The 19,338-nt window shown below is 48.8% G+C and overlaps 1 protein-coding gene across 4 annotated transcripts; it reads left to right on the forward strand.

The window, feature by feature from the left end:
* The first annotated feature begins 233 nt into the window (after positions 1–233).
* Positions 234–4,738, forward strand: TSPYL5 (TSPY like 5). Of its 4 annotated transcripts, none has more exons than XM_043483830.1 (2): positions 234–2,616; positions 3,878–4,738. In XM_043483830.1, exon 1 carries the CDS (start codon positions 356–358, stop codon positions 1,595–1,597), a length of 1,242 nt encoding a protein of 413 aa, XP_043339765.1. In that variant the 5' UTR covers positions 234–355; the 3' UTR covers positions 1,598–2,616; positions 3,878–4,738. The 4 variants fall into 4 exon arrangements, with proteins under 4 accessions (XP_043339765.1, XP_043339767.1, XP_043339766.1 ...); XM_043483832.1 differs by having other exon boundaries at positions 4,042–4,738; XM_043483831.1 differs by having other exon boundaries at positions 234–2,478.
* Positions 4,739–19,338: the final 14,600 nt, after the last annotated feature.

The following is a 19,338-nucleotide window of genomic DNA, read 5'->3' on the forward strand; positions in this document are numbered from 1 at the left end:
ATGGGGGTACTGATAATGATGGCTGTCCTGAGGGTATCTTGTAGAAGAGGGCCCTGAGAGCACACCTGAGGCCAAAGGGGAGGGAAAAAAAGGAAACGGAAGCACATCCCTCTGTAACCTGTGAGTGAGTTGGAGGGTGAGATGGGGGGTGGGGGCGCCCGCGAGGGTCGCGGCTCTTGCGCAGCTGCGGCGGCGGAGCCAATCAGCGGGCGCATCCCGTCCTCGCGCGACGGTACAGTCGTGCCGTCGTGACGTTGGCGGTTGCCATGGAGCTCCCCGCTCTGTAGGGCCGCGAGCCGGCACCAGGGGGGCCGCGGGGTCGCATCGCGGCTTTGAGGTCCAGTCCGCCGCCGCCATGAGCGGCCGGAGTAAGGGGAGACGGTCCTCCCGCGCCAAAGGCCGTGGCAAAAGCCGCGCCAAAGGCCGAGTCCGCGCCGCGCCTGACGACGCCCCGCGGGACCCGGACCCTCCAGAGTGCCAGAGGCTCGGGGAGGAGACCATGGCGGCACAGGTGCAGGCTGGCGCGGGTTGGGGTGGCCCGGAAGGCGCTGAGCCCGCGCCGCCCCGCCGGCCCGGGGAAGAGGCTGCCTGCCGGCTGCCCCTAGACTGTGGCCTCGCGCTCCGGGCCCGGGCGGCGGGGACTCTCGGGCAGGCGGTGACCAGGCCGTGCCCGGCCAAGACCACATCCGTCCCGGAGCGCCTGGTGACCGACACTGTCTTCGTGGGAACCGTGGGCACCGTGGCGAGGCCGAGAAACGGGCCCCGCGTCGGAAGCCGCCGCTGCCCTGCGGCGAAGAAGACCCCAGATACCTGTAGTGCGGTGGGGAGGGGGTCTGCGGCCTTGGCCGGGGGGAAGCCGAAGAAAGGGGCCGCGGCGGAGGCCGCCTCCGTCCCCGTGGGCGAGGAGAAGATTGAGAACGCGGGGTCAGGGCCCCCGGCGACAGAGGGCAGCATGGATACGCTGGAGAACGTCCAGCTGAAGCTGGAGACCATGAACGCCCAGGCGGACCGGGCCTACCTGCGGCTCTCCCGCAAGTTTGGGCAGTTGCGGCTGCACCACCTAGAGCGCAGGAACCTCCTTATCCAGAATATTCCAGGCTTTTGGGGACAGGCCTTTCAGAACCACCCCCAGCTCTCGTCCTTCCTGAACAACCAGGATAAAGAGGTCCTCAGCTACTTGAATAGCTTGGAGGTGGAAGAGCTCGGCCTGGCGAGACTGGGCTACAAAATCAAGTTCTACTTCGGGCGCAACCCCTATTTCCAAAATAAGGTGCTCATCAAGGAATACGGGTGCGGCCCTTCGGGTCAGGTGGTGTCTCGTTCCACTCCAATCCAGTGGCTCCCCGGGCACGACCTCCAGACCCTTAGCCAGGGGAACCCCGACAATAGCCGGAGCTTCTTTGGGTGGTTTTCAAACCACAGCTCCATCGAGTCTGACAAGATTGTGGAGATAATCAACGAGGAGTTGTGGCCCAATCCCTTACAGTACTACCTGATGAGTGAAGGGGCCCGTGCAGAGAAAGGAAAGGAGGGCAGGCCGGGTCCTGCGAGGCCGCCAGGGGAGACCCCGGAGCCTGGGGTAAACAAGTCCAACTGATCCTGCTCAAGTCTGCGTCCTACCTCTTGCTGGCCTCGTGCCTGGCTGGCCTTGGGTCTTTGGCTGTCTGCCTTCTCTTCGTGTTGGCCTCTGCACACTGTTCCCGTTGGACTTCACTTACAAGAATATGGCATTTATGATCATGTTCTTTTGCCTCCCCGTGACATTCTTGCTTTTTCTTTACATTAGTATCATATGTTATGTGATCTCGCCCCTCCTGTTTATTTGTTAAACTCACTTGATTCCAGTGTGTGCTGCCTTTCTCTACATTGCTTGGACCTTGTTCTTGGCTCTGGCCTTTCCCACCTGTCTTTCATGTGGACACTCATGAGTCAATCAGCAAGAGGACCAGCGCATCCTCAAGCTCTGCTACTTCAGGGCCGGTGACTTGCCGGGCTTTGAGTTCATGCCAGCCATGCATGCCATCTCTGGCAAGCTTTTCGGTTGCCACTGCAGAATGAAGCTAGTGCACATGGCATTGGCCATCAGCCTAAACTGATTGTCTCTTGGCTCTGGGGTTACCAGCCAAGGTGCCACCTGCAGGATCTCTGGCTTTGGCCAGGGACCTATGCTGCCCTCCTAGACACGGGTTGAGGTTCAGGGTGAGAAGCAGTTTGCTGTGGGTTCTGTACTGTTCGGCATCTCTTCCTGCCTCTGGGCCTTTCTCCTTGTAAACCTTTGTCAAGGTCTGCATCATACCTCATCACTGTCAGGCCATTGAGTTTTGTCTAGGTTGCCAGTCGGCCCCAATTGGCTTCCTGGGCAACAAGGACCTTGAGAACTGCCTGTGGACACAGGCCCTCTGCCGGTGCATGAGACACACACCTACCCTCTACAGCCTTCCAGGATCCCTGCTGGCTGCCGGACTGATGGGCAGGCTGGTACGTGTGGACATGTGCTCACTGTCGTCAAGCTGTGGCTGCAGATGAGGGTGACTACTGGACTCACTTAAAATCTAGGCACCTTTATCTACTCCCCCCATCCCTGCCTCACACCTGATGGACTCACCTATAACCTAGGTACCTTTATTCACTCCCCCCATTCCTGCCTCACATGTGACCAGAGTGCTATAGTGGGGTTGCTGGGGAAGAGAGATTTCAGATCTGTGGGCCTGTGTCTACTTGACCTCACACATCTACACCTCCTTCCTCAATCCTCTGTCTCCTTAGCCTCTCTTCCTTCTTTCCCTCTGTCCCTGTGCTTATCCCTCACTCATCCCTCTTTCTTTCTTCTTTTTTTTGGTTTCAATAGTGGTACTTCTGAAAGAGAAAACAGAGAGAGAGAAAACAAAACAGTTGTGAAACCAGGGTTTTCTGCATACAGCTAGTGAGTTGGCTGGGGCCTTGTTCTGCACACGCACACACTGGGCTGGAAGAGGGGAGAGGAAGCCAGAAGGCCAGGTGGGTCTGTGGTCAGATCCTGCTCCCTCCCGCCTTCTGGGTTCCCTCTGTAGTTCTGACATTGAGATTCTTCACATGGCAGTGCATCTGCTAGAACGGTCACCCCCCCCAGGCAGCAGTGCTGGGGACTAGGGGTTACTCCTGCTTTGGCCTTTTCCTCTGCCTCCTAAGACCCGGTTGCCTTCTGTTTCTTCCTCTGGGCAAGCGTGTCTTGCCGTCTGGACTCTGATTCCCCAGCTCTCACCCTCAGCAGTGAGGTTTCTGCCTTCACACACCCTTGGGAGTAGACTGTAGTCTCCGGTATGGGGATCCCAGCTGTCCTGGGGCGTGGGGATGGGGGAGGGGGAGTACCTCTTCTGAATCTCCAGGGCTCATTTCCAGCGGGTGTAAAAGCTGAGCTGCGCCCTCCCTCCCTGGCTTATCTGTGCCCTCTTTCCCCCTCATCCCTGAGGGTGGGGTGAGTACTGAGGGTGTCTGTACTTGCCTTCACCCTAATTTCTCTCTCCTTACGGAAGACCTCCTTCTGAGTTTCCCACGGGCTAGGGAAGTCTTGCCTCAAGAGCTGTCAAGAGGGTGTTTGGGTCAGGGGAGCTGGGGCAAAAACCTAGAGCAGGAATAAACCTGGTGTGGAGAGTGCTTGGCAAAGCAGCTAGAAGTGGCTTGAGGAGCCTCCCGGAGAGGATATCTGTCTCTCAGAGACAGAGGGACAGGGAGGAACCTTCCCTAGGGCAGGGACAGAATTAAAGGGCAGTGGGCAAATGTTTGCCGAGGTGAGGGTATGCCCAAACTTTTGTCCAGTCTCTCATTTTTGGTAGATTTTATAAATCACAAAAACAGAGTCTGAATAACGTTACTTTGGGTACTTTATCTTTTGTTCTAGGTGTGGCCTTGTGTTTTGTGGAAGATTATGTGCTACTTATTTTGTCTTTGAGTAAATCTTACCATTTCCCCCATTTTTTGCCTAATGGGAAAATAGAATTGTACAGGTCGGCTTTTTCTTTTTTTTAAGAAAAGCTTTTTCCTCTTTATTATGGACATTTTCAGACACACACAGAAGTGGAGAGACCCCATGTGCTGTCACCTAGCTACATCATTTATCAGTTATGGTCAACCCAGTTTCATCTGCATCTCCATCTCCCCGCCTGTATTGTTTATCGAAAGTCCAAGACACTGTGCCAGTTCAACTGGGACCACTTTGGGAGACTGAGAAACTCTGCTGGTGGTGATCGTGGTGGGGTGCACTCTATCGTATCAGGTCTGCTTTTTGCTTTTCATGTTAACTAATGACGTTCCAGAGATGGGCCTTCGAAATGAAAGTCTTCAGAATTGACAAGAAGTATCAAAAAGTAATGAGGCTGCCTTTTCCCTGTGTCCACAAGAGGAAAGAGAGATTGCTCTGTTGTAAACTCTTTCAAAGACTTATCTATCAGTCTTTGATAAGGTGCTTACTTGAGACCTTTCATCAGAATAACAGTCTTTTTTTCCCCTGTAAGATGGAGACTATTACAATTATCAGCGTGTCCTGGTCTCATGATATAACTCTGAACTTGAAAGTAAAGTATAATTTGGAAATTGTTGCTGTGTTCTGTGAAAATAACCTCCCCAAAGTAATCAGTAATCGGTTGTCTTACTTGGTAATTTGGCACTCTGGTAATAATGCAATTATTTCTCTGTTCTGAAACAGTATAAATAGTTGTAAGCTTGCATGTGTGATGGAAACAATAAAAGCTTGTATCTCTTATTATATTTCATTATTTTAAAAAAGAATTGTAAGCTTAAGCAGAGGCTTGGTAGTTGACTGCATGTATACTGTGGCATACATGAGTGATTCCTAAGCCTCAGGCCCTTGTGTGACTAGCTCTATAACAATATATAAAATTCTGATTCTCAAGCCCTTATCAGAGATTGAGATCCTGTGGTTCTGGGAAGAAGCCAGGCAGTCTTGTTTTTAGCAAGCTTTCCAAGTAATTCTAGTGCAAAGCTTCTCAAATTTTAGAGTTCCTCTGAATCGTGTGGGGAATCCTGTTAAAATACGAATTCTGATGGAGCAGTCTGGAGTGGAATTGAGATTCTGCATTTCTAACAAACTTCCGCATGATGCTGGTGCTGGTGGTTTGTGAACTGTACTTGGAGTAGCAAAGGAGGTGACTTCAAGGACCTTTCAAACTAGAGTAACAACACTCGGTCTTGGTTACACATCAGAGTTATGTGGGAAGCTTAAATGTACACACACTGGCAGAGCTCACAAATACCAACTGCATCAGAATGGGGAAAGGGATAGATCCGGGTGTAGGTATTTATTCTGAAAACATTCCAGGTGAGTCTGATGTCTAGCCAGAGTTGAAAACTAAAGTTTCTGATGCTGTTCTTAATAGATTCATAGCAAGGAACATTTTCCAAAAATCAGGAGGATCAGCAGCAGACAACCAAATGCCACATAAAGCTGCCCAGCTGAAAATGGCTGGAAAAAAAATTAGAAGTGAGTCGTTAACTAACAAAATAAAATTTGGTTTGTATGCTGTTGGGCATGAATCAACAAATGTGCAGTGTTCAGGTTGAATGTTTCATTCAAATGTTGAATGAAAGAATGAGTTTAAAACTGTTTATATTCAAATGCTTTTGGGCTAGGCAGGTAATTCGTGAAGTGGGCCATATTTGCTTTATATGGATGTTACGTGTTAGTTCGTTAGGGCTTCCGTAACAAAGTACTACAGATCGAGTGGCTTAAACAATGGAAGTTGACTTCCAGTTCTGGAGGCTAGATGTCAGATCAAGGTGACGGCAGGGCTAGTTTCTGCTGAAGTCTGTCCTTGGCTGGCTGGCTGCTGTCTCTTCGAGGTCTTAGCTCTGTGTGTGTCTGGGGACAGGAGGAAGAAGTCGGGGGTATGTGTAGCTGGGGCAGCTGTGTTGCAGTGCCAGGTCGTTTACTTGGGGCCCCGCAGGCCTGGTGTTGCTGCTGCTTCAAAACAGAGTGGCAAGAATCAGAATCTCCCAGTTTGGAATATTTTCAATTAAAAAAAAAAAACAATCGAACACCCAGAGCCTTGCTCTTAGGGGTAGGTGGAGTGCAGAAGGGTCCGAGGGACAGTCTCTCCAGGTGTGAGCAACCTCTCCAGGTGTGAGCGTCCTCTTGGGACCCATGCAGAGTCCTCCAGGGATGCGAACTGGGATGGCCCTCTGCCCAGTTCAGCTCATGTACTTCTTCAGAGGCTCGGAGTCTCCACTTCCCAAGCTCCCTTCCACAGCCCTCCCTTCAGTTCATTGCAGAACCCATCTGATGGGGGTTTCATCCCTGTACTGCTCCAGGGTCTTACTCATTCATTGCCTCCTGTGTGTGTCAGTCTGTTGTAGACATCAGAGATACAGTGATTGAATTCTGCCCCTTGTTCCAGGTTTCAGCCTCCTCTGAAAAAATATCAGTTTTGCCTGAAATTGCCAGTCTGTCCTTTTTTTCTGTTTTCCTACATGGGGCTGATGAGTGTGTCAGATCCACATGGGGGTGGCTAAAGGAACCTCTTTTCACTCTGGCCTTTAGGTCTGACTTCACAAGGCAATTTGGACTTTTAATAACCTGGAGAGTGAGGGCTTCTCGGAGTAATTCTTGTTACACTAGGAGTCCCTTGTCCCTTTCTCACCCAGTTTTATTGCCAAAGACCTGATTTCTTCTCACTTACTGGGCTTTTCTGGAATGTAATGGGTTTGTGCTACGCCACAGGGGAGCAGGGAGAAGAAAAGAAGCGTCTTACTACCTGTAGCTTAGCCAAAGTCTCTCTCAACTTCTGTCTCCCCTCACACGTGGGCTCCCCCTCTGGTCCACTGCACTGATTTGCTACAGGGAAGGAGGTGCCCTGCCTGGGGGTGGCCTCACCGAGGGAGGGGACTCCCCTCCTCTTTTGCCCTCTGAAGATTTTGGAAACTCCTTCCACGTTCTCATCCCTTGAGGTCCTTGGCCGCGGGGAGCCACTGGTACTGATGGATGGAGCCTTATCCCTCCAGCGTGGAGGGAGTGAAAAAACAAAACCCAGAGATTCCGTCTCCAGGCTGTGGTTTCTGTCTCTGTCCTTAGCATCTTCATTTTTGGAGTCTTCTCCAACTACATTTCACCAGTCAGGCTCACAGCTCACTTCTGCTGAGTCACTTTTACCTGAAACTCCAGCCTCGTGTTAGTCCTGCTTCTGTACCCCAGGTCTGGCACTGTCTGGTCAGGTGTTCAGTTACAGACTGTCCAAGGTTGGAAACTTGAATTCCTTCCTCCTCTCCCTGCCTTGTGTCAAGGTGGTCCTGAGCTGAGGTTTGACAAATATAAGATGAAATAATTCCTACGTGTGTTATACTTCATGGTTTACAAAGCACAGTCACTCTCATCTCAGGCATAACAATTATCCCATAAGATGGCTCGAAGAAATTAAATGACCAAAATCACAGAGCCAGTAAGCAGTAGAGCTGGGGCTCAAACTCAGGGCTCCTGCTTCCAAACACCTTCTGAACACGTGCTGGTAAACATGAGGCCCAGGCAGTCATCTGGCACAGGACTGGAGGCACTGCTTCACGCAGAACCTGCATTTAACCTTCACTCGGTGCATCAGAACCTTCAGCACAGCACATCAGTCGCCGCCCATCCATCGGAGCTGACGTGTGAATGTGAACCTTCCTGATTGTCCACAGCTGCTGGAGCTCGACAGGGGGCAGTGACTCGATGACTTGAGCAACTCAGAACGTGGCCAAGGCTTCCTCTCACTGCTCTGTCCCGGAGTCAGGACTGGTTCCAGACACACGTGGCTGCAGATGGAGGCTGAGTGAGGAGGTTTGGGGCTCTAAGTATCAATACTTGAATATGAATGTATTGGAAAAAAGGGTAACAAGAAGTTCTCCCGTAACAAGAAGTTGGGTGATAGGAAGTCATAGGCTTGCTTCAGTAGCACAATGATGTCAGGGCTCTGAGTCCCCCTCTCTGCTTTGGTTCTCTTGGGTTTCCCCTTTGGGTTCTCTGACTCCAAGCACTACAGTCTCACCCAGCTGCACTTAAAGACAGGCAGGAAGGAGGAGAAGGGGTCTTCTCCCACATCTCTGTCATCAGGGAAGAAAATCTTTGCCTATAGTGTCTGGTGGATTGCAGGGGACCTGAGTCAGTTTCCTTGGGCCAGAAATCAGTCACACTCCCACACTCCACTTCAAGGAAATTAGCATTTTTTAGCATCTCTCATATGAGAGTGGGGTTCTGCCATCAAGCAATAAGAGATCAAAGGGCTAGAATTGACAGGAGATCTTAGTCATGTGTAGCTTCCTCCTTTTTGTGGTGACATGGCCATGCTGCTGATCACACCGCTTAATGATACCTGGAGGTGCGTGCATCTGCGCTTTCCCCAGCTTCCCAGGTCGTTTCTTCGGACAAGAAAGCTTGCGTTGTGTCTCACCTCCTCTGTTTATGGTAAATGCTTTTCAGGCCAGCAATGCCTTTTTAGTGTTCCTATCTCCCACAGCACTTAGCTCGGGCTTCTCTCAGCATTTGGTGTGAAGTGAAAGTGAAAGTTGCTCAGTTGTGTCCGACTCTTTGTGACCCCATGGGAACAGTCCATGGAGTTCTCCAGGCCAGAATACTGGAGCGGGTAGCCTTTCCCTTCTTCAGGGGATCTTCCCAACCCAGGGATTGGACCCAAGTCTCCCGCATTGCAGGTGGATTGTTTACCAACTGAGTTAGAGGGTCAGTAAACGCTAGTTGAGTCAACACATTAAGCCAATAATCTTTCTAAGATGTAAATTTGATCCTGTCAATGACCCAGTCAGCCTTCAAGAGTAAAGTCCAAAATTCCAAGAAGCTCAAAACAGGCCATTCGTTATCTGACCCTACATTTTTTTCTTTCTGAAAAAATTTATTATTTATTTTTATTATGAAAACTTACATGAAAGTTGATAGAAAACTACAATGATCACCCATCATATACCTACCATTTAAGTTCAGTGAATGTTAACTTTTTGCTACATTTGTTTACTCATGTGTGTTTGTATTTTGCTGAACTGTCTGAAAATAATTTGATGTTTCACCCATAAATACCCAGCATGAACCTCATAAGAAATAAAGATATTCTACATGATCACAAAACCATTATTGGGAGGTTACAGTTCCCGAATATCATCTAGTATCCAGTCCAAATTTAGATTTCTCCATTGCTCCCAAGATTATTTTATAGCGTGTGTGTGTGTGTGTGTGTGTGTGTGTGTGTGTGTGTGTGCGCGCGCGCGCGTATGCTCTGTCGTGTCCAACTCTTCAACCCCAAGGACTGTAGCCTGCCAGGCTCCTCTGTCCATGGGATTTCCCAGGCAAGAATACTGGAGCCGGTTGCCATTGCCTTCTCCAGGGGATCTTCCCAACCCAGGAATTGAACCCATGTCTCTCTAGTCTCCTGCATTGGCAGGTGGGTTCTTTACCACTAGTGCCAGCTGGGAAGCCCTATTTTATAGTATTAGGTATAAAATCAAGATCTAATAATATTCAGGCATTGCATTTTGCTGTTTTTTATTCTTTCTAAAACAAAAATCCATTCACGTTCCCCCCATCTCGCCCCACCCAGCCATAACATTGAATTTCTAAACAGGTTAGGCAGTTGTCTCACAGGCTGTCCCACATTATGGATTTGTCTGATTGCTTCTTCTTGGTGTAATTTAACTTTTTGTTCTGTCTCCTGTACTTCTTGAAAACTGAGCGTTTGGGTGAAACACCTTTGGTGAGGATATTGCGTAAATGAGGTGTGTACTTCATAAGGTGTCACTTCAGAAGGCACATGGCAAGTTGTTTCACTATCACGCTGTTAGTTTCATCTCTTGGTTAAGGTGGGTGATCACTAGATCTTTCCTTTGTAAAGATACATCTCTCCTTCTAAGCAGGTCATCTCTGAGATGGTACTTGGTCACTGTGAGAATATCCTGTTACCTTACACTTTTCATCTCAAGGTTTTAGCAGCCATTGGTGATGTTTGCTCAAATCAGCTATTTCTCTGTGGGTTACCAAATAGTGATTTTCTAATCTTGGCAGCTCTTTTACATATCTTAGCTGCTATTCTATAAAGAAGACCTCACCCTCATCATTTGGTGATGAACTCTATCTACCTCCTTCTAGAAAGGCAGATAAATGCCTAACTTATTCCCTTTAGCTTCCAGTGTTTAGAGTCAGAAGTTGGTGTAGTAATAATCTCTAATACTTTCGAATAAGTGCATTTTTTTTCTCTTGACTATGTCTGTGAACTTGTGGAATTTTATATATTTAATGTTTCACAATCAGTTATGGTCATCTTCTTTTGGCTACACAACTGACTCCCATTTTTCTCCAAACTCACTTTTGGCAGACTCCTCTGATCCTTGTCCCTTATCTTCTCCCCTTTCCCATGTGCGCCTTAGCCAGCGTGAACCACTGTGAGTTATTCTGGACGCCAAGTGTTTACACCCTGCACACCTGCCCATACCATTTGCTGGAAAAACACCCTCACAACTCCTCTTGGGTGCTCAGAGAGGGCTCAGATATTTTTGTCTGTGCTGTAGTTTTTAATCTTTCAAGGCGGAATTTGTCCCTCCCTTTTCTTTATTTCCATCATATTTTTTTCACACTTCGATTCATGGTACCTGATGAGGTGACTTGTTCTTGCCTATTTACCTGTCTGCTTCCACCGGAGGCTATGAGATCCTTGAGATAAGCAGATTAGTAATTAGCAGTGTGTCTTATTTATTTTGGCATTCCCATAGCTCAAGGGCTTACACAGGGTAGATGCTCATTCAGTCCTGAACAAGTGAGTGAATGAATGGTCCCTGACAATTCATGAAGACATCGGTGACAAACTGCAGAGAGGTTGGAAGTACCCAGGAGCAGAGATTGGGAATAACTTCTAGTGAAGGAGGAGCGTGAACCTAATGCAAATGCATTAAAGGATGGTGGGGAAAGGAAGTTATTACCTGCACAAAGCCTGAGGCAAAAACCGCACCAAATGACTCTCACAGCATATTGGAAATCAAGTAGGAAGATGGAGGTGAGCAGGAAGTTGGAAATGTACCAGGTATGCTGTGCTTTAGTAATTTCCATAGCACACAGGTCTCTAATGGAAAACAAGAGAAGGCTAAGCCCATGTGATGACTTTCCCAGGAGCTTTCTCTCTCTTTATCTGGGGATGTGTATATAGAGTCTGAGATCTCCTAAGAGGTCCTTTGAATTCAAATGACTTTCACAAATTGGGTTAGAACCAAGTCAATCTCAAAAGAATGATGTCATTGAAAAGCACCTGGACTAGAGAGTGACCTGCTGAATGGAATCCAGGGAGTGGATGCAGGGGAGAGGGGCCTTGAGTTTCAGTATTAAGAAGCCTAAGTTCTGAGATCCTAGCTCACCTGTGGTCCTCAGAGCCTGCTGCTGCGTCGCCTAGTGCAGTGGCACCGGCTGTCTAAGGAGAGCGTTCAGAGCACTTCTCACAAGTCCAGACTATGACTTTGTCTCTGAGTTTGTCTCTTCCTCTGGACTGTAAGATCTCAAGGCTCTTTGATCACTATTGAGTCCTAAGTGCGTACGCACAGGAGTTGCTTGATGAAGAGTGTGGGCCGGGGGTCGCGCTAGTCTTATACGAGCTCTGGCCTGATCCCGTAGTGGTTGTATGGGCTGTGCCTGGCAGTTGTCCCTTGGCGGGAGGAGACCGTCTCTTACTAAATAGGCACCAGTACTTAAGTCTATTCTGTTGAGCATATATCACATGCTAAGCACAGTGCTAAGGCATTTTATCACATCTTCACAACGATTCAATTATTACCTGCATTTTCCAGATGAGATAAAAAGAGCCCAAGAATGTGTTCCATGTCATGGAAGTTATCATTCCTGAAGCTGAGGGAATTACCCACCACTCTGCCCTGCCTCTCAGGCCAGGGTCTGCAGGCGAGTTGGTGAGCTCGACTAACACTGTCTCCTGACTTTGGAAAGGAGGAAGGAGGGTGTGTGGCTGTAGGCAGGCTTCTGGCTCTCCTGAAGATGCCCACTCACCACAGATGGAAAGGGTGTGTGTTCGTGTGTGTGTGTGTGTGAGTGGGAGGCCGTCCCTGGGTGTGTGAATAAGAAGGGCATGGGTCCTGGGTGTGCCCAGGTGTGTGTCCGAAGCCAGCTTTGGAACACAGCCTGCCGACTGCCTGCTTCTTGTCCACAGGCCCATGGTGCCCCGAGCCCTGGGCATGCTCGCTCGCTCCGGACACTGCCAGCTGAGCCGTGGAGCCCACGCTTCAGAGGCTCCCAGCTGTGGGCCGCTTGTGGGGAACGGACTGTCCTGGCCTGAAGCCGCTTAGAAGAAGGGGCCTTTACTGAGGCCCTGAGTGGATGGTTTAACAGGGTAGCTGAGTCCCGGAAGGCACCAGACTCAACAAAAGGGTGTCACAGCTACGAAACAAGGGGATTTGTTTGTGTGTGGGCAGCGTAGATGGGCCTGCTGGTCTTAAGCTGGTCTTTGAGCTGCAGCCTCCCACACGGACAGTCGTGCCTAGCACTGCTCTTGTCTCTGAGTGAGGAAAATGGTGAGCAATCATTCTTTCTTGACATTTCCCTAGGGGTGTGCTTCCCTATGGGCTTACAAGATAAAGAATCTGCCTACAATGTGGGGGACCCAGGTTCAGTGCCTGGATTGGGAAGATCCCCTGGAGAAGGCATTGGTGCCCCACTCCAGTACTCGTGCCTGGAAAATCCCATGGACTGAGGAGCCTGGTGGGCTGCAGTCCATCGGGTCGCTAGGAGTTGGACACGACTGAGCGGCTTCACTTTCACTTTTCACTTTCGTGCATTGGAGAAGGAGTGGCAATCCACTCCAATATTCTTGCCTGGAGAATCCCAGGGACGGCAGAGCCTGGTGGGCTGCCGTCTGTGGATGGGGTCGCACAGAGTCGGACACGACTGAAGCAACTTAGCAGCAGCAGCCAGTATTCTAGCCTGGTAAATCCCATGGACAGAGAAGCCTGGCAGGCTACAGTCCATGGAGTCGCAAAGAGTCGGACTTGACAAAAATTCACAGAACCTTCTACTCCACACAGGGATCACATGGAGGGAAAAGAAGCAAGGTAGTTAGCATTTATTGACTACCTGCTGCATACCAGACTGAGGGGCTTATGTACAAATTATTTTTTACTTTTTATAATAGAAAGCTTATGAAATCTGCATTATCTACATGTTAAAGTTAATGATACTGAAGCTCTGAAAGTTAAAAAGCTTGCTCAGGGTTACTCAGCCAGAATTTTGATGGATGAGAGTGTCTTTGGTGTCAACACAGAGGTTCTCTCCCTTATAGAAAGAAGACATAATTACTCCAAATTTTAGTGAAAGTAATATGAATCAGATAGAATGCTTTCAGTATTCTGTAACTGCAAGTAATGTACGCAACTGTAATGCAAGTAACAGAAACTTTGACTGGTGAGGTCCAAGGATAAGGGCAGTGAATGTTTTCATAAAAAGGAATTTGGAGGCAAGTGATCCCGTGCTTGACTTAGCTCCTCTGTTATTTTATCAAGTCCCCAGGCTCTTTCCATCCTTCTAACATTTTTGGCATAGAGTCAGTGAGAACTTTATGTCTTCACACTTGTCTCATGGTCTCAGGATGGCTACTTCATTTCCAGGCATCATATTCTCAGAGACAGTATCTAAAATAGAAAAGAAGCCATGGGGGAAACAGGGAATTCTCCTGTCAGCCCTCTCTGTCTTAACTGGAGAGGGATATCTTTCCTGGAGTCTCTAGTGCACTTTCCTTTACACCTCATTCATCTCATTGGCCGGACACAAGCCTCACATACATATATTTCCATCTTAGACCAGTTCCTGGCCAAGGGGAATGTTACTGACATGACTGACTTAGACCAACCAGGATCGGTTCCCAGGGGCTGTGCACGAAGCTCGTAGGGAAGAAAGGAGCCTGGTTGTTGGATGGGCACTTGTCACATGGTACTCAAGTTCTCACCAGGCTCTGTGACCACTGGCATAGCCAGGATGGAATAATTGTGAGGATGTTCACTATTTATTCATAGATCTGGACATCATGCTGCTTTAGTACCTTCTCTGATCTGAGACATGAGTTAGGTATCATGTGCTGAAAGAACTGTGGGATATAGATGTGCAATGTATTTTGTAATCTAAATGAGGGAGGAGTTAAATAACAGTGAACAGTTAGATAAAAGCATGAAACAAAAATTTAGCCAAAGCCAGCATAGGATTTAATGGTATCTGGGTGAGAGGATAATTTTGCAAGTTCTTCTTTTTTAAAAATTTGTTTTTAATGGAAGGATAATAGATTTACAGTGTTGTGTTGGTTTCTGCCATACATCAACATGAATCAGTCATAGGTATACGTATGTTCCCTCCCTCTTGAACCTCCCTCCCACCCCCATCCCCATCCTGCCCCTCTAGGACGTCACAGAGCACCAGTGTGTTATACAGAAACTTCCCACTAGCTGTCTATTTTACATATGGTAGTGTACATGTTTCAAAGCTTCTCTCTCATTCCGTCCCACCCTCTCCTTCCCCGACTGTATCCACATGTGTGTTCTCTATGTCTGCATCTCCGTTGCTGCCCTGCAAATGGGTTCATCAGTACCATTTTTCTAGATTCCATATATATATATATGTTAATATACAATATTTGTTTTTCTCTTTCCAGCTTGCTTTACTCTGTATAATAGGCTCTAGGTTCATCCACCTCATTAGAATTGACTCAAATTCGTTCCTTTTTACAGCACATTCTTCTTTAAAGCATTTTGTGATTTCTTTGTCTCACTCATGACTGGATAGAAGTGCTTTAAAAACTAGTTTCAATCAGCAGGGTTTATTTTTGTATCTTCTGCTGGGTTTTTGCTATTTCCTTCCAAAGAAAATGCATAAAATTCTCAATGATTTGAGACTATTTGGGGCCAAGGAAATTATTTTTAGGTGTTAAACACAGTATTGCTGGTTTGCTGGAAAAAAAATATTTGGTGCTTTAGCAAGAGATCTGAACCAATCTTAAATTTAAGCATCAGCCCTGGTAGCTTTACTGTGTAAGGCTGACATTTAAAGTGAAGTCGCTCAGTCATGTCCGACTTTTTGTGACCCCATGGATTGTAGCCTTCCAGGCTCCTCCATCCATGGGATTTTCCAGCAAGAATACTGGAGTGGGTTGCCGTTTCCTTCTCCAGGGGATCTTCCCAGCCCAAGGATCAAACCTGGGTCTCCCGCATTGCAGGCACACTCTTTACTGTCTGAGCTACCAGGGAATCCCCCTGTGGATCTAAACAGTACTCAAATTAAGTATGAACCTTCATTTCAACAGTTACATTAGAGGCATTTGAATAATGCTTTAAAAAATGCCATAGCTGCAGGCAAAACTTTAATTTGGCCTCTGATGAAAGGCAGTCATCTCAAACTGGCCTCAGTTCCTAGGGAAACCCTTTGAATAGATAAACACATACTTTGCTGATAATTGTGTTGACCCTATAATAAATTGGTCGGAGAAGGCAATGGCAACACACTCCAGTAACTCTTGCCTAGAAAATCCCATGGACGGAGGAGCCTGGTAGGCTGCAGTCCATCAGGTCGCTAGGAGTCGGACACGACTGAGTGACTTCACTTTCCCTTTTCACTTTCATGCATTGGAGAAGGAAATGGCAACCCACTCCAGTATTTTTGCCTGGAGAATCCCAGGGACGGCAGAGCCTGGTGGGCTGCTGTCTGTGGGGTCACACAGAGTCGGACACGACTGAAGCGACTTGGCAGATGATAAATTGGTTAGGAATTGTTTATCATTTTAAACTGAAAAGGGTGATCCAGAATGTGTGCATGCTAAGTCGCTTCAGTTGTGTCTGACTCTGTGCCATCCTATGAACTGTAGCCCGCCAGGATCCTCTGCCCATGGGATCTTCCGGGCAAGAATACTGAACGTGGTTGCAATGCCCTCCTCCAGGGGATCTTCCCGACCCATGGATCGAACCCATGTTTCCTACGTCTCCTACACTGGCAGGCAGGTTCTTTATCAGTAACGCCGCCACCTGGGAAGCCTGTGATCCAGAATATAGACTCCCATTGCTTTCGAGTTCCAGGTGGAGAATCTCCCTTGTAGCCCACTCACTTTGGAAAGATCATCTGGGAGACATCCCCCTTTTTGGGGGGGCTTTTGTTATGTGATTCCCCTACTCTCCCCACCCCGCAAGATGCTAACGTTATTTTTTCCAGCCTCTTTTTGGTTGGTGGTTGGAGAGAGCAGGGAGGGTCATGCCCAAGGTAGCATTTCTCAGGCTCTCTTTTCAGGGACTGTTGTAATTAGAGTGGGGAGTGTTTTGTTACCTTACCCCAGCCTGTTGGGTATTTTAACTGCTCCCCAGCCCTAGTTGAGCTGGAGCCATGGTGACCCATGCTGACTGTAGGGAAAGAGCAAATTAGCCAAGATGGCAGTGGTCAGGCTCTCTCACCCCACATCCTCTCGCCCTCGCCCCCACGTTCTGTAAACAATGACTTTGCATGGTTATGTAACAGCAGAGATCACTTATACCACTGTGCATGCATGTAACGATGTACTCACTTGGCCACGGCCCACCTTTGTTCTTTTCCCTTATAAGCTCCACCTGGAAAGCCCTTGTGGCTGTGTTATGGCTGAGTTATGGCTGTGTCCACTGGGTCAACCACAAGAGAACGCAGCATGACTGCATTACGGCTGCTGCGCCAGCCGGGGAAGAATAAACGTGTCTGCAGTTCCCATGGCTCCTCGAGTTTTTCTTCCAGCCTCCCCGCTCGTGCCTTGCTTACTCTGGGTTCAGTGAACAGTGTAAACAGTGAGGCAGTTGGCGTGGTGGGCAGGATACGCAGTAGGTAGAGGAGCCTGAGGCTCCAATGGATGGAGGAAGCCAGTGGCCACCACATAGTAGTGGTACCCGACGGCTGCAGTCCTCCTGGTAGAAGACTGGGAGGCAGTGGACTGGTCACCTGATGGCCTTGAGAAGGCATTACAGGCAGTGAGTTCCCATTTGCTGGACAAAGTGGCAGGTACTGCTGCTGGTACCATGGGGTGGGTTTTCTTGATTGCCTTGAAGGTGAACATGGGCAATGGCCTCCATGATGCTGCACAAGTGCATGAGTTGTAGAGACAGGAGGAGGAGCTAGGGCATTGTATACACATGTTGGAGCAAGAGATGTGTGGCTCTGAGGAGCCCAGCGCCTCAGACTAGGAGGTAATGAGGGGTGAGGACGAGGAACACTGTGAGACCACGGGTCCCCGCTTGGCAGCGATGCCCATTGTACAGCAGAAAGTGAAGCATGAACAGCCTATGGCCCAAGGTGGGCATCCTCAAGGGGCCCCCAGTGTGACTGAGTTCACGACATATTGACCACATACTCAGGTGGAGTTGGTCGACCTGGGTAAGCAGTTTTGGCCGAAGCAAGGGGAACCCTTGGCAGCATGGCTTTTGCGACTCTGGGACACAGGGGTGGATGGTATCATTTGTTCCGGGGATGAAATAGAATGGTTGGCATCTGTAACCACTCAGCTCTCTTGGAGACAAAGGTTGCAGCGTGCTAGGCGGCTCATGCAGGGGGTGCCTAATCACACACACATGCCCTGATGGAATGGATTAACGCTGCCGCCTGCACCGTGTGTGTGAATGCAGGAGCTCCTGGATACTGTGAGTAAATGGTATACCTATGCCGGTTTGACCCAAATTGTGAGAGAACTGGGCATGAAACAACGTTTAACCCAAATACCCAAGGCCCAGATAAGGGCCTTGTACAAGGTCCTGTAAAACACGTGCTTTACAGGCGGCATGTGAGACACCATTTTGAACAACGCCCTGTCCACCTCTTTTGGATTCCGGGTTGCTGTTCTTGCGCCCTATGGGGTGGGGCACCCCATCTATGAGATGACCTAAATGGTGGCTAGCTTGGGAGAAATAGAAGGGCACTGGCAGGCCAAAAGTGTTAGGCATGTGAAGACCCCAAAGGAGGGGCCAAACTGGTAAAGACCCTGTCCATGTGACATGGAGGCAAATGAGGGCTGATTTGCTGGCAGCGGGAATTGACAGAAATAAAATTGATAAACAGCCCAGTGCTCCACGCCTAGAGCTCTGGAGGCAACTGAGACCGGAGCTGCAGTTTACCAAGCGTGAGAAGCGCCCACAGCAAGAGATATGCGCGGTTCCGTTAGAAGATCACATGGCACCCAAGGATGTTCTTTCAGATGCCCTTTTCCACTTCGGATAAGGCTCAGGCCAAGGTGCCCGCCTGCAGAGCCCAAGTGGGGACCAGAGGCCCCAGGTAGAACTTGCCATGAACAGAGAGTGACGGCCCTGGTTCACCCCGGTGCCGAATGCAGTCTTGGTTACGGCAAGCCGGAGCAATTTCCCAGCCCTAGGGCACACACTGATGGCTATCGCAGCCAAAAGATTAAGGTAAAGGTTGTGTCCTTACCTTTGAAAATTAGATGACTCCCCGCTGTGCGGATGTATACTGTGTATGTGTCCCCAGTCCTGAACCATATTTTGGGGATAGATGTTCTACAGAGCATAATATTACAGACCTCTGTGGGGGGAATTTCGTCTCCAAGTGCATGTGGTGAAGGCTGTTGTGAGGGGCTACTCAAAGCATCACCCACAGTTACCGCCGGGACGTTGCAGGGTAACAGCTGTGAGACAGTAGCGTTTACCAGGTGGCCATGAAGAAATCTGTGCCGCCATTGCCGAATTTAATTCCATTTAACTCCCCTGTGTGGCCTGTTTGGAAGCCTGATGGCTCATGGTGAATGGCTGGACTACAGAGAACTCAAACCTGTGCCTGCTGCTTTATGGGCAATTCATGACTTGATGGACCTACTGACCATAGCGTTGGGTGCTTATCACCATGTGGTGGATCCTTGAAATGGAAGCACCCAACTTCAGTACTCTCTCAGCAACAATGAAGACAAAAAGAAAATATTTCTTCCCTTACAGGGAAGAAATCCCTTCCCTTCCCTTCCCTTCCCTTCCCTCCCCCCTACCAAAGTCCTGAGATTGACACTCTCGGTTCATCAGATCATTAGGCAGACTTGAACTAAGAACTGGGTCACTGCCCACCCTGGAGCCCCAGACGGAGGCAGCCCCACCCAAGTTATTAAGACTGACAATAGGGAAGGGATAATTTTTTTTCAAATGAATATAAATGATGGTGTCAGTACCAGAGGAAGTGGGGATGGATGCTGGGCAGGAAAAACAATAGATGCCCACTGAGTGGAAGTCCATTCCCAGGTCATCCTTGTTAAGAAGAAAGTGGGAAGGAGGAACAAAAACATCACTGTTTTTTATAAGAACCAGGCGCCGACAACTCCCTGCCTTACCTTGCCTTTCTTCACA

Source organism: Cervus canadensis, chromosome 12 (genome assembly GCF_019320065.1).
Source record: "Cervus canadensis isolate Bull #8, Minnesota chromosome 12, ASM1932006v1, whole genome shotgun sequence".
In the NCBI taxonomy this organism is placed as follows: domain Eukaryota; kingdom Metazoa; phylum Chordata; class Mammalia; order Artiodactyla; family Cervidae; genus Cervus; species Cervus canadensis.

Coding starts and splice junctions, on each gene's coding strand:
- TSPYL5 (XM_043483830.1), top strand. CDS start 356: ATGAGCGGCCGGAGTAAGGGGAGACGGTCCTCCCGCGCCAAAGGCCGT.